Raw genomic sequence first — 13,756 nt, 5'->3', positions numbered from 1 at the left:
AATAGACGTTTAGTGTCATGCATAAAAGCATATTTTAAGCATGATATAAGGTGATGTACATGTACAATGTATATATTGCATAAGGCAATATTTTAATTAATTACACAAAATGTAAGCATTAAGTACAATTTATACCAAGTAATTAAGTCTAATGTGATGTTTTGACGCAACACATAATATGAGTGGCATTTTATTGTTTATGTTTACTTGTTGAGTACACCGTTTGCTTAATTGTTCCATATCATTTTTTTCAAAACCATGGGTTTTTCATGCAAATTATCAACATGTTTTCTCTTAAATAAATAAATATTGCAGAAAATAATAGCATGCAACTATTACTGCTCTACATTAAAACCTAAAATTGATGTCGATTAGTTCACAATTTAACATACTGAGAAATAAATGAGTCAAATTCCTATGTTTTTATGACTCATAGTGAGGCAAAATTTCAATCCGCTGAGGTCTGACCAGAGCAGAATACAGTGGTACTATTACCGTACTTCCCTTGATCTAGATCAGGCACCCCCAAACTTCGGCCCTACAAATGTTTTGGACTACAATTCCCATCTTCCCCGACCACTGGTCCTGCTAGCTAGGGATCATGGGAGTTGTAGGCCAAACCATCTGGAGGGCCGCAGGTTGGGGATGCCTGATCTAGATGCTATACTCCTATTGATTACTTTGGCCACCTCATGAGAAGAGAAGAATCCTTGGAAAAGACCCTGATGTTGGGAAAGATTGAAGACACAAGGAGAAGGGGACGACAGAGGGCGAGATGGTTGGACAGTGTTCTCGAAGCTACCAACATGAGTCTGACCAAACTGCGGGAGGCGGTGCAAGACAGAAGTGCCTGGCGTGCTATGGTCCATGGGGGTCATGAAGAGTCGGACACGACTAAACGACTAAACAACACTCCTATTGATGCAGCCCAGAATTGCATTTGCTTTTTGAGCTGCTGCATCACACTGTTGACTCTTGTCAGGTTTGTGGTACACTAAGACTCCTAAATCCTTTTCACATGTACTGCTCTCAAGCCAGGTGTCTCCCATCCTGTATTTCATAGATTCATAGAATCCTAGAGTTGGAAGAGACCACAAGGGGCATCCAGTCCAACCCCCTGCCAAGCAGGAAACACCACCAAAGCATTCTTGATATATGGCTGTCAAGCATCCACTTAAAGACCACCAAAGAAGGAGAGTCCACCACACTCCTTGGCAGCAAATTCCACTGTCGAACAGCTCTTACTGTCAGAAAGTTCTTCCTAATGTTGAGGTAGAATCTTCTTCCTTGTAGTTTGACTCCATTGCTCTGTGTCCGCTTCTCTGGAGCAGCAGAAAACAACCTTTCTCCCTCCTCTATATGAATTTTGTTAAAATTCATCTTGTTTGCTTTGGCCCAGTTGTCTAACCTGTGAAGGTCATTTGGAAGTGTGATCCTGTCCTCTGGGGTATTAGCCACCCCTCCCAATTTGGTGTCGTCTGCAAACTTGCTCAGGAATGAATCCAGATTTTCAGGGCCTGTTGAGCCGCACCCAAGGGTGAGAAAGGAGCTGGGTGAAAAGTAAATCAGGAGGTTGGGACAGGTAGGAAAGGCCTGAGCAAGGATTCACGTACCTCCTGCCTCCGTCTGACACGGCCGCATCCTGGAGCACAACATTGCCGCTGGTGAGGAGGCGCTGGAGCGAACTGTAACCGTACCAGGTGTTGGTCATGGTGATCTGGCGCAGACCTGGGCGGGAAGCAACAGAAGCTGGGTGGGCGGATTGTGGGAGGGATCGGGTCCCGCCCATCGTTTATTTGCATCATGTATATTGATGGTTGATTATTGAATTTCTACACCACTTAATATATTAAAATATAATAATAATAATAATAATAATAATAATAATAATAATAATATGTATTTGCATCATGTATATTTTTGATTGATTATTGAATTTCTATTGAATTTCAACATCAAAAAAACCAAGATCATGGCCACTGGTCCCATCACCTCCTGGCAAATAGAAGGGGAAGAAATGGAGGCAGTGAGAGATTTGACTTTCTTGGGTTCCATGATCACTGCAGATGGTGACAGCAGTCACGAATGTAAAAGACACCTACTTCTTGGGAGAAAAGCAATGACAAACCTAGACAGCATCTTAAAAAGCAGAGACATCACCTTGCCGACAAAGGTCCATGTAGTTAAAGCTATGGTTTTCGCAGTAGTGATGTATGGAAGTGAGAGCTGGACCATACAGAAGGCTGATCGCCAAAGAATTGATGCTTTTGAATTCTGGTGCTGGAGGAGACTCTTGAGAGTCCCATGGACTGCAAGAAGATAAAACCTCTCCATTCTGAAGGAAATCAGCCCTGAGTGCTCACTGGAAGGACAGATCCTGAAGCTGAGGCTCCAATACTTTGGCCACCTCATGAGAAGAAAAGACTCCCTGGAAAAGACCCTGATGTTGGGAAAGATGGAGGGCACAAGGAGAAGGGGACGACAGAGGATGAGATGGTTGGACCGTGTTCTCGAAGCTACGAACATGAGTTTGACCAAACTGCGGGAGGCAGTGCAAGATAGGAGTGCCTGGCGTGCTATGGTCCATGGGGTCACGAAGAGTCGGACACGACTAAACGACTAAACAACAACAACAACAATACATATTGATGATTGATTATTAATTTCTACACCACTTAATATATTAAAAAATATAATAATAATAAGTACTAATTGATTATTGAATTTCTACACCACTTAATGTATTAAAAATGTAATAATAATAATAATAATAATAATAATAATAATAATAATAATAATAATTTTATTTATACCCCACCCTTCCCGGTTTAAAAGCAATGTCAAATACACATCAATATACAGGTGAAACTCAGAAAATTTGAATGTCGTCAAATGTAAAGAAATGTAAGTGATTTCCAGCATCTGGGCATGCGCAGAAGCAATTTTCGGAGCCGCAGAATAGAATCGCCGCGCCGTGCCGGTTTAGCGTAGCGCATGGGGACTCGCCAAGCGGGCGGCTTAGTTGGGGGGCAGCTTGTGGGCCGGTTGCTGACCTTGGGTGTAGGGGTTAGAGCAGGCATCCCCAAACTGCGGCCCTCCAGATGTTTTGGACTACAATTCCCATCATCCCTGACCACTTGTCCTGTTAGCTAGGGATCATGGGAGTTGTAGGCCAAAACATCTGGAGGGCGCAGTTTGGGGATGCCTGGGTTAGAGTGTTGGACTAGGACCTGGAAGAGACCAGGGTTTGAATTCTCACTCAGCTATGAAGCACACTGGATGACCTTGGGGGGCCCAGTCACGGCCTCTCAGCTTAACCTACCTCACAGGGTGGTTGTGGGGAACCACCGGAGGAGGGGGAGAATCAAGAAGGCATTCAAGAATCAAGTGGCATACAAATGCAATACATTAAAAAGAAATAAAAAATCCCCTCTCCACCTCTCGCTCTCAGCCTCTCCACTTCATCCGCTGGGACTTCAATCTGGTCTGGGGCGTCTTGGTTCATCATCATGTAGGCAGCGCCGTCAGCTGTTGCTCGGTCGAGAGATACACGCCGCACTTCTACTCCTAGGGAGCAAATATAGAGTCATAGAATCCTAGAGTTGGAAGAGACCACAAGGGCCATCCAGTCCAACTCCCTGCCAAGCAGGAAACACCACCAAAGCATTCAGGAACGGCTTAGGGAGCTGGGTATGTTTAGCCTGGAGAAGAGAAGGTGAAGGGGTGATATGATAGCCATGTTCAAATATATGAAAGGATGTCATATGGAGAAGGGAGAAAGGTTGTTTTCTGCTGCTCCAGAGAAGCAGACACGGAGCAATGGATTCAAGCTACAAGAAAGAAGATTCCACCTCAACATTTGGAAGAACTTCCTGACAGTAAGAGCTGTTCGGCAGTGGGATTTGCTGCCAAGGAGTGTGGTGGAGTCTCCTTCTTTGGAGGTCTTTAAGCAGAGGCTTGACAGGCATATGTCAAGAATGCTTGGATGGTGTTTCCTGCTCGGCAGGAGGTTGGACTGGATGGCCCTTGTGGTCTCTTCCAACTCTACGATTCTATGATTCTATGATTCTATGATTCTTGACATATGGCTGACAACAATGCGTGGCCGGGTCAGCTAGTAGAATAATAGAATCCTAGAGTTGGAAGGGACCCCAAGGGCCATCCAGTCCAACCCCCTGCCAAGCAGGAAACACCACCAAAGCATTATTGACATATGCCTGTCAAGCCTCTGCTTAAAGACCTCCAAAGAATGAGACTCCACCACACTCCTTGGCAGCAAATTCCACTGCCGAACAGCTATTACTGTCAGAAAGTTCTTCCTACTGTTGAGGTGGAATCTTCTTTCTTGTAGTTTGTAGTAGTAGTAGTAGTAGTAGTAATAATAATAATAATAATTTATTTATACCCCGCCCACCTGGCGGGGTTTCCCCAGCCACTCTGGGCGGCTTCCAACAGAATAATAAAATAAAATAATCGATTAAACATTCAAAGCCTCCCTAAACAGGGCTGGCTTCAGATGTCTTCTAAAAATCTGGTAGCTGTTTTTCTCTTTGACATCAGATGGGAGGGGGCCACCACCAAGAAGTCCCTATAAAATAATATAAATTACATATTTTATTGTGGCCCCTAGAAGTAGGCTCCTTTGCCTTTGGCCTGATGCAGCAGCCAAAGAACAGCTTGTCTCAGCCTGTTCTTAAGCAGGCTTTTTGAAGTCTTATTTTTTTATTACATGTCCAGCCTTGCCTCTTCCTTGGCGCCCTCCAGAACTGCGCCTTTCACTATGTCTTATTTGCGGGGTAGAAAGGAGGGAAGGAAGGAAGGAAGGAAGGAAGGAAGGAAGGAAGGAAGGAAGGAAGGAAGGAAGAAAGAAAGAAAGAAAGAAAGAAAGAAAGAAAGAAAGAAAGAAAGAAAGAAAGAAAGAAAGAATTAAGGAAGGAAAGAAAGAAAGAGGAAGGAAAGAAGGGAGGTTTTAGGAAGGAGGAAAGGGAGGGAGGGAGGGAGGATGAAGGAAGGAAAGAAGGGGGGGCTTTAGGAAGGAAGGAATTAAGGAAGGAAGGAGGAAGGAAAGAAGGGAGGTTTAGGAAGGAGGGAGTGAAGGAAGGAAGGAAGGAAGGAAGGAAGGAAGGAAGGAAGGAAGGAAGGAAGGAAGGAAGGAGAAAAGAAGGAATTAAGGAAGGAAGAATTAAGGAGGAAAGGAAGGAAGGAAGGAAGGAAGGAAGGAAGGAAGGAAGGAAGGAAGGAAGGAAGGAAGGAAGGAAGGAAAGAAGGAAGGAATGTCTTATTTTAGGAGAACTGGAGAACTCCATCAGGAATCACCCGGCCTGGCAGAAGTTCCACAAGGAAAAACAAACCATTTACCACTCTCAACTGGAGTTTTCTGAAGAACCAGAAAAATAAAAAACTCTGCAACCTTTCCAACCTACAGGCCACCAATCAAAACAAGATCAACAACATTGTCAATCTTTCACAGCAAACACTCAGCCCAGCTGAGGAATCCGTCCTTTCACGGGGACTATCATTCTGCCCTGCCAAATCCCAACACATGATTCAGTTCTGCGGGGACCTGGAAGCATTTTTCCGCCGTTTACGCCTGAAGGAGTATTTTCATCACACACAAGAACAAGACAAAGTAGAACAAACTACATCCCCACAACACAACACCTCTCAACTTACTGGGGAACAACCATCACCCTCCAAACGCATCAATGAACAGAACATTGACCACCAACTACCACCGAAAAGAAGTTACACAAAAAGGGACTCCACATGGACCCCTCCTGATGGACGCAATACCACACTAGATCTGTACATCGAATGCTTCCGCCACAGAATCCAAACGGATGTGACCAGAAAACACCATCGCTTACTACAAAATCTAAACCATGCTGAAAGGAGAGCCATAGAAAATCTCAGGAACAACCCAGACATTATAATTAAAGAGGCAGACAAGGGTGGAGCTGTCGTCATCATGAACAAAACTGATTACATCCAGGAGGCCCACAGACAACTTTCCAATACTGCCTTTTACATGAAATTGGACTCAGACCCCACACAAGCATACAAAAAAGAACTGAACAAGATTATTAAGGAGCTACCCCTACACATCCAAGAACAGATCCTCACAAACACACCAGCGGAACCTCGGCCAGGAACTTTCTATCTTCTACCCAAAATACACAAACCAGGAAACCCAGGACGCCCCATCATCTCAGGTATTGGCACCATTACAGTGGGTGTTTCCGGCTATATGGACTCTGTTCTGAAACCATATGCTATCAGTGCTCCCAGCTACGTACGTGACACCACAGATTTTCTGAGGAAAATACAATATTTGAACAATCTTCCTAACAATACTATACTAGCCACTATGGATGTGGAATCTCTATATACCAACATCCCACACAATGATGGTTTACAAGCCATAAGGAACACCATTTCAGATAAAACCACAGCGGACTTTGCTACCAAACTCTGCTACTTTGTCCTTACCCACAACCACTTCAAATTTGGTGATGACCTGTTCCTCCAGATCAGCGGCACAGCCATGGGCACCCGCATGGCCCCACAGTATGCCAACATCTTCATGGCAGATTTAGAACAACGTTTCCTTAACTCCTACCCACTCAAACCTCTCCTGTACCTGCGATACATTGACGATATTTTTATTATCTGGACACATGGACAACAGACCCTGGAAACCTTCCACCAGACATTCAATGACTTTCACCCCACCATCAACCTAACAATGAACCAATCTATGCAAGAAATACATTTTTTGGACACTACTATAAAAATACAGGATGGACATATAGACACCACCTTATACAGAAAACCAACTGACCGACAAACATATCTACATGCTTCTAGCTACCATCCCAAACATACCAAACAATCCATCGTATACAGCCAGGCCTTACGTTACAACCGCATCTGTTCCAACTCTACAGACAGAGAATCTCACCTAAGAGATCTACAGCAAACCTCTTTAGAACTAAAATATCCACCTGATGAAGTTAAACAACAGATCAACAGAGCCAGACAGATACCTAGAGAGAACCTGCTGCAAGACAGACCCAAAAAAGAAAATAACAGAACACCACTAGTCATCACATACAGCTCCCAAGCTAAAACAGTACAACGCATCATCAGAGATCTACAGCCTCTCCTGGACAATGACAGCTCCCTTTCTCAAGCTCTGGGAGGAAGACCTTTCATTGCCTACAGACAGCCACCCAATCTTAAACAACTCCTCACCCACAATAATACAACCACCAGACTTAACATGGACACTGGTACCAGAGCCTGCAATAAACCCAGATGCCAACTTTGCTGCCACATACACCCAGACAACACCATTACTGGCCCCAACAACATCCAACATACCATCTCAGGACTATTTAATTGCTCATCCTCTAACATTGTGTATGCCATCAAATGCCAACAGTGCCCTTCAGCTCTCTATATTGGACAAACAGGCCAAACCCTACGCCAACGGATAAATGGACATAAATCTGACATCAGGAACCAGAAGACAGAAAAACCAGTAGGAGAACACTTCAATCTCCCAGGACATTCTATACAAGATCTCAAAGTAGCTGTCTTACTACAAAAGAATTTCAGAAATAGACTGGAAAGAGAAGTTGCTGAATTGCAACTTATCACCAAGCTCAAAACCATGGAGGGACCTGGTTTGAACAGAGATATCGGATTCTTATCTCATTATACATGATAAGCGATCTTCAGCCATCTCAACCCTTGCTTTTTCATGCAAAACCATTTGCAGTCGTTTGCGGTCATCAACAGCTATCAGTCAGTCAATCACCCATTTCCACCACCCTTCTGAGTGATCCCCCCTCCCCCTCCCCACCCCTCCCCACCCCTTCTCTACATAAGTGCCTGGAAACTTCCATTTCACTGTATCTGAAGAAGTGTGCATGCACACGAAAGCTCATACCAAAATAAAAACTTAGTTGGTCTTTAAGGTGCTACTGAAGGAATTTATTTTATTTTATTTTAGGAGAAACAGGGTACTCACCGACATTCTTACTCCGGATGGCGACTTTGGGCCTCTCTGCACTCAGGAGCTGGTGGAGGCTGGAAACCATCTTGTCCATGTTTTCCACAACTGTCATGGGTCCGTCAAGGATCTGAGGAGGACAGGGGCAGCCGGCAAACCTCACACCTGACTTTCCCATGGGTTTCCCTGGCCCTCCTCCCTCACGGAACTTAAGACTGGGTACAGGTATCCATCAGTCTGCAGATGACACCCAGCTCTACCTCTCCTTCAAATCAGAACCAGTGAAGGCGGTGAAGGTCCTCTGTGAGTGCCTGGAGGCGGTTGGAGGATGGATGGCGGCTAATGGATTGAGGTTGAATCCTGACAAGACAGAAGGACTGTTTGTGGGAGACAGGAGGTGGGCAGGTGCAGAGAAATCCCTGGTCCTGAATGGGGTAACTGTGCCCCTGAAGGACCAGGTGCGCAGCCTGGGAGTCATTCTGGACTCACAGCTGTCCATGGAGGCGCAGGTCCATTGTGTGTCCAGGACAGCTGTGTCTGGGACACAGGATGAGACCCTACCTGCCTGCGGACTGTCTAGCAAGAATGGTGCATGCTCTAGTTCTCTCCCGCTTGGACTACTGCAATGCGCTCTACGTGGGGCTACCTTTGAAGGTGACCAGGAAACTACAACTAACCCAGAATGCAGCAGCTAGACTGGTGACTGGGAGCGGCCGCTGAGACTACATAACACCGGTCTTGAAAGACTCGACATTGGCTTCTGAGCACAATTCAACCTTGAAAGCCCTAAATGGCCTCGGTCCAGTATACCTGAAGGAGCGTCTCCACCCCTATCGTTCTGCCTGGACACTGAGATCCAGCGCTGAGGGACTTCTGGTGGTTCCCTCACTGCGAGAAGCAAAGCTACAGGGAACCAGGCAGAAGGCCTTCTCGGTGGTGGCGCCCACCCTGTGGAACGCCCTTCCACCAGATGTCAAAGAGATAAATAACTACCTGACATTTAGAAGACATCTGAAGGCAGCCCTGTTCAGGGAGGCTTTGGATGTTTAATAGATTATTGTATTTCATTTTTCAGTAAGAGCTGTTTGGCAGTGGAATATGCTGCCAAGGAGCGTGGTGGAGTCTCCTTCTTTGGAGGTCTTTAAGTGGAGGCTGGACAGCCACCTGTCAGAAACGCTTTGGTGGGCAGGGGGTTGGACTGGATGGCCCTTGTGGTCTCTTCCAACTCTATGATTCTCCTAGCTGACCCGGCCATGCGTTGCTGTCAGCCATATGTCAAGAATGCTTTCATGGTGTTTCCTGCTTGGCAGGGGGTTGGACTGGATGGCCCTTGGGGTCTCTTCCAACTCTATGATTCTATGATTCTCCTAGCTGACCTGGCCACGCGTTGCTGTCAGCCATATGTCAAGAATGCTTTCATGGTGTTTCCTGCTTGGCAGGGGGTTGGACTGGATGGCCCTTGGGGTCTCTTCCAACTCTATGATTCTATGATTCTACTAGCTGACCTGGCCACGCGTTGCTGTCAGCCATATGTCAGGAATACTTTGATGGGGTTTCCTGCTTGGCAGGGGGTTGGGCTGGATGCCCCTAGTGGTCTCCTCCAACTATATGATTCTACGATTCTATGGTCCCTTTCCAACCTTGAGAGCTTGTGGTCAGAGCAGGAACTGTGGGAGACCCTAGGGCCATGGCAGAAGAAGGAGGAGGATCCCGGGCAGCAGCATCCCCGTATGGGTGCATGCTCACGAGGCTACCCCGGGCGCCGAGAAGCCTTCGTCCGCCCCTGGGCTCACTAGACCCCCCCCCCCCACACACTTCTAGGAAGCCATGATTTTACCGCTTTTATTTCGGACCACTCCTCGGCGTTTTGCTCCTCTAGGATTGCCCCGGCAATTGCCACGTAGTGCTGTCCCAGCTGCTCCAAGCTTGCCAGATCCTCCGGCTGGTTGGCCTCCATGTCTGAGACCTCTTCCAGCAGTTGCAAGACGCCCAGCAGAGCAGCTGCATCCAGATTTGGAGGCTCAGTGCCCGTCAGGACCGTCTCCACCACCCCTAGGTAACCAGCGGCTACCAAAACATCCACACCTCGGGCTTCGGCCTGGAAGACACTCTCAGGGATCTGTAGCCAGAAACAAGACCCCCAGGTTAGAGAAGATAATATAAGATAATCTACCGTATTTTTTGTTCCATAAGACCAGGGGTCAGCAAACTTTTTCAGCAGGGGGCCGGTCCACTGTCCCTCAGACCTTGTGGGGGGCCCGAGTATATATTTGAGAGAAAGAAAAATGAACGAATTCCTATGCCCCACAAATAACCCAGAGATGCATTTTAAACTCTATGGGCCCCTTTCACAGACTAAGCTACAGCAACGCGTGGCAGGGCCAGCTAGTTTTAAACAAAAGGACACATTCTACTCATGTAAAAACACCAGGCAGGCCCAACAAATAACCCAGAGATGCATTTGAAATAAAATGACACCTTCTACTCATGTAAAGACACCAGGCAGGCCCCACAAATAACCCAGAGATGCATTTGAAATAAAAGGACACATTCTACTCATGTAAAAATATGCTGATTCCCGGACCGTCAGTGGGCCGGATTTAGAAGGTGGTTGGGCCGCATCCGGCCCCCGGGCCTTAGTTTGGGGACCCTGCATAAGACACACTTTTTTCCTCCTAAAAATTAAGAGGAAATGTCTGTGTGTCTTATGGAGCGAGTGTGTGGTCCCTGGAGCCGAATAGCCCTGGGGCAAAATGCAGATCGGGCTTTTTTTAAAAGAAAGAGGTAAAGGTTAACAAGAGGGAAAGAGGGTGTTGAAAGGGAACCGCTCAGCTGCTGATTGCAGGAGATCAGGAGGGAGATCAGGGATCTAGCTCCCATCCTGGCCCCTCCCTTGCCTAGACCTCAATTGTTTTCTGCAGAGGGAGACATGTGACTGGCTGATTAGATTATCTGTCTGGAAACTGTACAAATGGCTCCCTTTCCTTTCCTAGAGAAGCTGCAGAACAGTGAGTTGAACCCCATAAAAACAGGATGTTTTCCCTTTGCAAGGAAACTCAGCAACTTGCAGCTGGTCCTCAAAAATGGAGCTTCCCCCTTTGCAAAAAGTTGCACAACTCTGAGCTGACCCCCCCCCAAAACGGGGCTTTTCCCATTTGCAAAAAAAGCTGCACAACTTTGAGCTAATCCTCAAAAAAATAGAGCTTTCCCCTTTGCAAAAGAAGCTTTCTCAAATATTTAATGGGGGGGGGGGCAAAGGCACCTAGGCCTCTAGGAGTTGGCTGCTATGCCTAGGACAATTCAAGAAAGCAAAATATTTCTTCCCTTTTGTTCCCCCTCTAAATGCTAGGTGCGTCCTATGGAGCGAAAAACACGGTACATTGCAATATCGTTTTATCTCTTTCATTGATCACTCAAAAGCCAGCATGCTTAAATTATTGTTACTGTATTTCCGGATATGATTTCTATACATATCCCATTTCGGCACAAATTTTTGTCAGCCCCTGGGTCTTCAAGTCTGACCCCCCTGCAACCTGTCCCACCCCAAATTCTCCCAGAAATAAAATTCCCCACCGGCACACCCGGTACACAACTGGGGGCACTGAGAAACGGCTCCAGGGCCCCCGACAGGTGGAAGCCCTCAGGAGTATGGGATGGGGCAAAAATGGTTTTGACTCACCACTGTCGCATTTGCCCATGCGTTAACCTGAGTTATGAGCCGTGGGACGGGTTTTGACTGTGTTTTCTTCAACTGCAAATAAAGATCTGAGGGGAATAATAATAATAATAAGAGGAGGAGGAGGAGGAGGAGGAGGAGGAGGAGGAGGAGGAGGAGGAGGAGGAGGAGGAGGAGTTTGGATGTGATATCTCACTTTATTATTCCCCGAAGGAGTCCCAAAGCGGCTAACATTATTCTTTCCCTTCCTCCGCCACAGCAAACACTCTGTGAGGTGAATGAGGCTGAGAGACTTCAGGAAAGTGTGACTAGCCCAAGGTCGCCCAGCAGCTGCATGTGGAGGAGTGGAGACTCGAACCCGGTTCCCCAGACTACGAGGCCACTGCTCTTAACCACTACACCACACTGGCTCCCATCCGCTGGCTCCCATTCCCAGTCTCCCATTAACAGGCTCCCATTAAAAGACTCCCATCCCCGGCTTCTGTTCCCAGAGTCTCCCATTCCCAGTCTCCCAGTAAGAAGAAGAAGAGTTTGGATTTGATACCTCGCTTTATTACTCCCCGAAGGAGTCTCAAAGCGGCTAACATTCTCCTTTCCCTTCCTCCGCCACAGCAAACCCTCTGTGAGGCGAGTGGGGCTGAGAGACTTCAGAGAAGTGTGACTAGCCCAAGGTAACCCAGCAGCTGCATGTGGAAGAGCGGAGACTCGAACCTGTAGACGTCGGGGATTCGAACCGCTGACCTTCTGATCGGCGAGCCCTAGGATCTGTGGTTTAACCCACAGCGCCACCTGCATCCCTCTGGTTTTGTGTATAGTAGTAAAATAAAGCCTTATAGATATTACTCATAGAATCATAGAGTTGGAAGAGACCACAAGGGCCATCCAGTCCAACCCCCTGCCAAGCAGGAAACACCATCAAAGCATTCTTGACAGATGGCTGACAGCAACGCGTGGCTGGGTCAGCTAGTAGAATCATAGAATCATAGAGTTGGAGGAGACCACAAGGGCCATCCAGGCCAACCCCCTGCCAAGCAGGAAACACCATCAAAGCATTCCTGACATATGCCTGTCAAGCCACCGCTTAAAGACCTCCAAAGAAGGAGACTCCACCACACTCCTTGGCAGCAAACTCCACTGTCGAACAGCTCTTACTGTCTGGAAGTTTCTTCCTAATGTTGAGGTGGAATCTTCTTTCTTGTAGCTTGAATCCATTGCTCCGTGTCTGCTTCTCTGGAGCAGCAGAAAACAACCTTTCTCCCTCCTCTATTTGTTTAGTCGTTTAGTCGTGTCCGACTCTTCTTGACCCCATGGACCATAGCACGCCAGGCACTCCTGTCTTCCACTGCCTCCTGCAGTTTGGTCAAACTCATGTTTGTAGCTTCGAGAACACTGTCCAACCATCTCGTCCTCTGTCGTCCCCTTCTCCTAGTGCCCTCCATCTTTTCCAACATCAAGGTCTTTTCCAAGGATTCTTCTCTTCTCATGAGGTGGCCAAAGTATTGGAGCCTCAGCTTCACGATCTGTCCTTCCAGGGAGCACTCAGGGCTGATTTCCTTAAGAATGGATAGGTTTGATCTTCTTGCAGTCCATGGGACTCTCAAGAGTCTCCTCCAGCACCATAATTCAAAAGCATCAATTATTTGGTGATCAGCCTTCTTTATGGTCCAGCTCTCACTTCCATACATCACTACTGGGAAAACCATAGCTTTAACTATACGGACCTTTGTCGGCAAGGTGATGTCTCTGCTTTTTAAGATGCTGTCTAGGTTTGTCATTGCTTTTCTCCCAAGAAGCAGGCGTCTTTTAATTTCATGACTGCTGTCACCATCTGCAGTGATCAAGGAGCCCAAGAAAGTAAAATCTCTCACTGCCTCCATTTCTTCCCCTTCTATTTGCCATTCTGAAGGAAATCAGCCCTGAGTGCTCCCTGGAAGGACAGATCGTGAAGCTGAGACTCCAATACTTTGGCCACCTCATGAGAAGAGAAGAATCCTTGGAAAAGACCCTGATGTTGGGAAAGATTGAGGGCACAAGGAGAAGGGGACGACAGAGGACGAGATGGT

At 46.9% G+C, this 13,756-nt stretch overlaps 1 protein-coding gene across 1 annotated transcript in view; it reads right to left on the bottom strand.

Annotated features, from left to right (window-relative positions):
* Positions 1–13,756, bottom strand: part of ADGRD2 (adhesion G protein-coupled receptor D2) — a 92,787-nt gene that overhangs the window by 57,427 nt on the left and 21,604 nt on the right. Inside the window, exons 7-11 of the mRNA XM_060270315.1 lie at positions 11,697–11,782; positions 9,855–10,136; positions 8,036–8,147; positions 3,439–3,567; positions 1,614–1,728 (exon numbers count right to left, since the gene is read on the bottom strand). Of these exons, the coding sequence (XP_060126298.1) occupies positions 1,614–1,728; positions 3,439–3,567; positions 8,036–8,147; positions 9,855–10,136; positions 11,697–11,782 (724 nt within the window). The remainder of the gene's footprint in view (positions 1–1,613; positions 1,729–3,438; positions 3,568–8,035; positions 8,148–9,854; positions 10,137–11,696; positions 11,783–13,756) is intronic.

Source organism: Zootoca vivipara, chromosome Z, assembly GCF_963506605.1.
Source record: "Zootoca vivipara chromosome Z, rZooViv1.1, whole genome shotgun sequence".
NCBI lineage: Eukaryota > Metazoa > Chordata > Lepidosauria > Squamata > Lacertidae > Zootoca > Zootoca vivipara.
Note: the sequence above shows the minus strand (reverse complement) of the source record. Positions and strands in the feature narration are given on the sequence as shown.